The sequence below is a fragment of the Musa acuminata genome, chromosome BXJ1-9 (genome assembly GCF_036884655.1).
Source record: "Musa acuminata AAA Group cultivar baxijiao chromosome BXJ1-9, Cavendish_Baxijiao_AAA, whole genome shotgun sequence".
NCBI classification, from domain to species: domain Eukaryota; kingdom Viridiplantae; phylum Streptophyta; class Magnoliopsida; order Zingiberales; family Musaceae; genus Musa; species Musa acuminata.
In genome coordinates, this window is record NC_088335.1 from 466,938 (window position 1) to 474,020 (window position 7,083).

Below are 7,083 nucleotides of genomic sequence, written 5' to 3' on the forward strand. Positions count from 1 at the left end.
TTTGCATTCTCCATGTCCAATCTTACATGCACACTATTCATACTCTAATATTCATGGTGACGAGGAGATGAATATGTCCGTTCATATCGCTCAACTACAAAATTAAGATGGAAGCAAGTCAGGATTTATGGGGGAAGAAAAGGAAAACGAGTTGAACAGGTCAATTAATCCGTGGATTCAGCTAGGAAGCAGACCCCCATGATCACGCCTTCTGCCCTGCAACTTTCGAAGATAGTCAACTTTGACCCGAGAATTCAACCTACCTATTTATGTCTATATTTTTCAGCTAATAGGAAAGGACAAGGCGATGTTTCAAATGTTCTTTTGAGGTATATCGATCGTCAAATTTGTTGAGTATTTATGCCTCGATGCATGGCAAAATGATGCTCTTTCTTATTCTTCCGGGATTTCTACATCAACGATTCGTTCGCTTGATGCTATTTGTATCCCCCAATGGGCCATTAGTCGAAGTGCATCCCAGTCTTAAGAAAGACAGAGGAGCTACTAAACCTTCTCCGACGCAATAATTGTTCTGCCGTACGCATTGTATCTACCTCTCCGACTGCAGTCGAGTCATGGTTTGGGTAGCAAAACCTAGGGCGGAATTATCCGCTATCTCTACCCCCCCACACTCGAGCTTCTTGTTTACTCAATAATATATAGCACTCGTAAACCTAAGCAATGACGTAATCACAATATTATCTTAATCCTTGGATTCGCTGTAATCTGTGAGATCTGTCCGACGACTACTGCTACAAATAAGATTTCTAAGTACCAGGAGGCCGTGCAAGTCCAACGATCAAGCCGAGGAGGACCTACTCGCCTTCGCTTGTTTAATAAAAGGGCGCGTGGTGGCCACTCGACCCTTTCGACACGGCGAATGCTATATTTCAGGAGTCGAATTAAGAAAACAAAGATTAACGTGGGGTTGATTCTTTAGCAGATTAAGGTAGTACGATAGCTAGTTATTGCTGGACGTGGTGTTCTAAGTATGGCTGCATAAAAAGGTCGCACTAGTTAGTAACTCTTATGGTTTCTCCCATGCTTTAATTTGCTAGCACACAACCCTAATTCTTGTTTTTGTTTTTGGCTTGTTCACATGGCAGTATTTGGCATGCGTCAGTATCCCGTTTGATGTCGTGAAAACTTGGGCCCCTCGTGTCATAAATGGGCCTAACAAAACGGGCCCGAAACTTGGGCCCATATCAACGTACTTCACCACAATTTTTGAGTTGTTGGGCCGTGCTCTATTAATCAACTAACCGACCGACTGTTAAAGAAATGGTAAATAGAAAGATTAAGAAACATGCCAGTTTGAAATTCAAAAAAAAAACAAAAGAGAAAAAAAAAGACAAGAATCATTGTCCTAAGATGTATTTCCCATTTTCATTGAGACCTCATCGAAAAAAATCTTCACCTCGTTTGTTTGTGGGCATGAGATGTTGCAGCATAAATAAATTAAAGGAAAAAAAATGAAAATTATTGAAAGATCAAAAGAATATTATAAATCAAGTTTTTGTCTCTCATCTATGGATGCGAGTAATGGAAAGACTTTTATAGTCATTTTATGTACAAAATATAGGAAAGATACGATACTCTCGTCTGACCTTCGTGTCTCGAGCATAACGACAATAATATTCCGTAGGTCTCCCGTCTACAATAAATAAAAAAGAAAGACGCCTAACCTTGTCGAGGTCGAGCCACACATCATCATCGTCGTCATCATCATCATGCGAACTCACGAAGAAGCCATGGTCGATCGGTGCATAGAATAATTGCACTACTTGGTTGTCGGAACGAAGCCTCCTTGTAGTTTCCCTGCTGCGGATCACTTGTTTAATTGCTAATGTTTTGTCTCTATTTGCTGGAGATGATTGGAAGTCTCCAGGAACATTCTCAGCACTACCTCTTTATTGGTATAATAAGTTAGTAAGAATACATAGAAACACACCATCTTTTATTTAAGCAAGCAACTCTGACTTCCCTCGAACGAGTACGAGTCTTTTATCTCTCTCTCTCTCTCTCTGAAAGCCTCAGGTTTGAAGTCTTGGCTGCAAAATCTGTTTTCGACAAAAAGCATGCCTTCTTTTCGATCTCATTTTCCTCGTCGATGACATATCGTTTGTTTGACTTCAAAGTTGACGCGCAGTGGATAATAAATATAATGCTCTGAGTTGCCTTGTTTGACGCTCACCACAAATTTTGACTCCACTTACCTAAACCCTTCTTTTTCTTAAACAATCTGTGTTTGTTTGGGTCAAAAACATAAAACTAAGGCCGATCGAGATATACTTTAAACTAATAATAATAATAATAATAATAATAATAATGTCTGGCTACGTATTGAGCAGCATAATAATAAATGCATTTAGACGACATTTAGATTGAGAAATGCAAGCCAGATGAGAAATACTGGGCCATGAGACAACTAACACAGTTACCCAAAAACCCCAATATATATTATATATGTCGCAAATACCAAATCCTGTGTTAGAATATGGTTTACAACTCAAAGATTACACCAAATTGAATGCAGAAAGAACACAACCACTGGACTCAAATGGGTGGGAGAACAGCGCGTGCGTCATGTCACGCTCGATTTAATTCCTCCGTCACCGGCACGGCGTTCAGATCGAGCGACTCCCTCGGGATCCCGCTCTCCATCACCGCTTCAACCTCCTCCGATACCGCCGCATCCATCCCCCTCCGTGCGGCATTCTCGACGGCGCCCGACTCCTCGAAGTCCTCCCTCTCGAACGCCGGCTGCCACCGCCGCGCCGTCTGCGTCACCCTCTCCCCCTTGGCTTCGCCGCCGACGCCCTCACGACCAGCAGCACCACCCCTCGTCGCAACGAAGAATCTGGCGGCCTCCCGCATCCGCTGGAGGATGGCGAAGAACTCCTCGACCTCGTCGTCGGTCACCTGAGCCTCCTCGGCCCTGCACCGTCGTGTCCACCTCTCCTCCTCGGCGCCGTGGCCACCCGGCCTCTTCTTGGCCGCCGCCGTCGCCATAAGATAGGACGAAGGAATAATTATCCTCCTCTCAGTTTCTCTCCCTCCCATCTTCAGCGAGATGATGAAAAGAATCCGCAGGTAAAAACGATGAATGGAGAACATATATATATATATATAATAGAAGGAGGGGAGGGCAGACACCAAAAGCGACAGTGGTGAGTCTTGGGTAATGACCGGGGCCGATGACGAATGAAAAGTGTCGTCATTGGGGGAGGAGGGGATAGCTTCGCCTCCACATGGAATGACGGAAGAAAGAAACCTGTTTTGGACATCAAGAGATAATATCAACAACAAAAAATGTGAGCCCACGAAGCTAGAAACCCAATCTTGATGAAATGTGAGCCCACGAAGCCAGAAACCCAATCTTGATTGGTTGAGTCTTATTATTATTCTCATTCAAACATAGACGGTTCTGCTTAACCCAACATATGGGTCACCTGTTTTTTTTTTTTTAGCATTCTATGTCGATCAAAAATTACATTTTCATTCATTAATTGATTTTTATCATATTTTAAAATAGGTATGCATTATGGTTGACAAATTTTGGGAGAATCCTAGACAAATTATCGGTCAATGAAACTAGATCTTGAATAAGATATATTATAAATATGATTATCGATAAATTAAAAAAAATAATTAATTATAGTAAAAAATTTTAGAAGATAACTTTAATAGGAAGAAGTTTTCTAATTAATTATTCTAGATCCTTTATTCTCGTCTATAAATAAATATGATCTTCTATATACTCAATATAACATAATGCATAACGTGACGTGACATTATTAAGATAGAATATATCTTTTGTTATCTCCTCATAGTTATGTGATGTTATTGAGAGATTATATATCTTCTCTCATCTCTCCTTAGTCCTTGATTCATCGTCGCTTATAACGATCGATCCCGTGAGAGATAGGAAGAAAAAAAGAAAAAGACTAAGTCTAATTCTTATTATATATTAATATCATAGTAGCTTTAAAATCGGACGAGTGATGCATTTGTAGATTAGATAAATATTTTATATAGTAATAATTACATCTTATGTTTATAATATGCCCAATTCCTTCTTAACTGATTCGTACCCTCCCAATGGTCTAAATATATGGTCAGTAGTGGAGTCACGGATCCATGACATGTGGCTTCCCGTTTCCCTTTCCCTTCCCTGCTGTTATTTCTAACGCTGGGCATCTGCAACATCAGAATCAAAGGAAAAGTAAAGGTAGTATTAGTGGAGCTTCACACCAACATTATTTCCCACATTACATTACTACTGAGTGATTCGATCCCAACCATACGAACGCAGCACTTTCAATATTTTATGGAACCCTGCGTGCTCATCCATCCTTTTTCTTTTACCTCCAAAGCTAATTTGTTTTGATTTGATACCAAACCGTGCACTGCCAATAAATAAACGTATTGCCTGAAACTATGGCCGATGCGAAACGAGCGAGGGTAAAACTAGTGCATCACGCATGAAATGACAGCACAGGTCGCACTGCTCTACGATGAGCACCTCATCAAAATGCTGGCTGTGTTCCTTTCTTAACACAATTACTCGTGATATCATTCGCTAATGATCACATCGGTGGCCGCTAGGCGCATGATGCGGGGTTTCGGAAGAAGCGAAGAAACAGTGTTTTGGGTGTGTAGTTAACCGACAACATACGATGCTTGAATGCGTGTTTGGTTTTTGTTAGGTCGACGACTGCTGATGTCCTTCCTTCAACATCTTTTTAAGGATGCGAGGTACCCTGTTATGGGTTTAACTGGACTTGCAACACATGTTCGAGACCTGATAACACAACCGTCATCTCTCTGGACGGCAAAGCAAGAACGCGATTCCTTCCTTTATTATCTATCTATCTATCTATCTATCTATCTATCTATCCTCAAGGCATCTTATCATCGCTCACCTAGTATGATGATGACACGATGGAGACCAGACGTGAGGAGCATTTATTATTATGTCCACCACAGCATTAGGTAGTTGTTGTTCACGGCAGCACGCTTAATTGGTCGTCGGCCGTGTTTAATATTGTCATCGGCCGGTCGCAGCAAGCAAGCGAGCGAGCAAAGATACACACGTACGTGTCCAATAGTGTTCATGTTTCGATGAGGAATTTAGAGAAGACGGCCAAGAGCCACTCCACCAAAAAGATAAAAAGAGACGAGGAATCCAAGTCACTACTGCGTGCTGTCTCCCTCTTCCTTGCGGAGACACCAAATCGGCTTTTGGATGGCTACAAGGGATGAGGAATCAATCCCAAGGGCGTGCCATTCTATATTTTGCTATACTCAAAGAAAGGAGGCACACCATGCAAGCATATATAGTGATTTTTTCTATTATTATTATTATTATTATTATTTATGGGACTTTATAGATAGGGCAGCCGCATGCACTGTGATGTCATTACATGAGATTGCTTTTTGTTGTTTCAGAGTACATGATAAGCTCAAGTTGGCTGGGCGATGCATTAAAAAATGGCAGAAGAGGTAGATAGATGAGATCCAAACAAACGCCCATCAATCAATCATCGAGTCGTGGAAGGTGGGATTCATGCATGCGTGTGTACCGCGTGGCACAAAACCTTGGTATCATCATCCTCTCATTTCTTTTTGCTGCTCGCACAAGCAGCCGAACCATGACGAAAGGCTTTTGCGATTTCTTAGACTTGTCGAAATCAACGCTGCTTCATACCACTGTCGTGGAAGACACAGAGAGGAGTCGAGGCGAGCCTACCGCCGTCTTTTCCCTTGTAATTAACTCATATAGTGAGTGAGTGGTCGGTCAGGTGCTCTCTCCCTTTAATCCCTTGGAAATTTGAATCTTGCTTTGGCTGCCATGCATTTGCTTTAGTTCCTTTTACACTATTTAATCAATTAATTAGTAGGCGTCATTTAGATGATTTTATTGGCTTGTGGGGTCGAAATGAGAGCGGTAGAACAGTAGAGAACGAATGAATTAATTATTAATTACTTAAAGAAATCGATGATCGCTAATATAATATAGTATTCTTTCATTTCAGCCTTCCTTATGGCAAATGTTTGTTGTTATTACAAGTGTCAGTATAATACGACACGATCATGGACTCCGAATGACGAATGCTACCGAAAATAAATATTAATATTATTACAATAAAGGCATTAATATAGTGTGACAAAGAGTGTTTTTAGCAAATATATATATCTAGAAAATACGTAGGAGAAGAAAAAACGGAAAAGAAAGGGTGGTGGTGTCATCGAAGAACGACCATCATCATCACCGGCGGTTTGGTTTCCCAAAAGCCAAGAGAGCTCGACCCCAAACCCAACCCAACCCAATCCAGCCAATTTGGATGTTGTTTATTTGTTTGATATACTTTTTTTTTCTCTTCTAATATAATAAAAAAATAAAAATCACGAAAAAGTTGAAAATATTCCTGCGATGATAGTCCTATATACCATGTTCGTCTCATGTATCATGAAAGGTTTTGTTTTGCTCGATTTCTTCCTTACTGTATAGCAAAATCAACGGGAAAAGTCAGACCATTCATTTAGATATAAAAGAAACTAAAATTTTAATTAAGAGATGAAAGAAACAATGGACGAGATTCTAATTCGTGTCATGCAATCTTTATGAAAAAAAAACTTTTTTCTATCTCATTTGATTCTCATATAACACCCAAGTCCACTGGCTCGTGATCTTGTGCATCTACCTAGTTCGTCATCTCTAAGGCCACACAAAAAAATCTAAAAAGCATGAGGATATGATCTTAAAAAAAATAAAAAAACTCAAGTTTCGATAAAACCTTTTGTAGAGTGAGGGATCACTTCTGATCTACTCAATACAAACACTCTGGCAATTTCATATAATATATACTGCACTCTAAGGAAGAGAAAATCTACTCTACCTAAGGCATGAGAGATATAGGATGAGTGGTAACACGTGACCACGTTTTAAGTTTTAGGTTTTTGTATTCACCTCAACTCCTTTATATTGACATCATTATTTTTTTTTTCTTTTGCGCCCTATGCGAACACCAACTCATGTCAATCGTTAGTGTGCTCTCTTAAGTGAAGAATTGGGTGATA

At 40.3% G+C, this 7,083-nt stretch overlaps 1 protein-coding gene across 1 annotated transcript; it reads right to left on the reverse strand.

Moving 5' to 3' along the window:
* Nucleotides 1-2,589: 2,589 nt before the first annotated feature.
* Nucleotides 2,590-3,063, reverse strand: LOC108953787 (protein NEGATIVE REGULATOR OF RESISTANCE-like). Its single transcript, XM_018831446.2, has one exon. It carries the CDS (start codon nucleotides 3,061-3,063, stop codon nucleotides 2,590-2,592), a length of 474 nt encoding a protein of 157 aa, XP_018686991.2.
* Between the last annotated feature and the right edge of the window lie 4,020 nt (nucleotides 3,064-7,083).

Bases quoted from the DNA above. Each gene is read 5' to 3' on its own strand.
- LOC108953787 (XM_018831446.2), bottom strand. From the start codon at position 3,063: ATGGGAGGGAGAGAAACTGAGAGGAGGATAATTATTCCTTCGTCCTAT.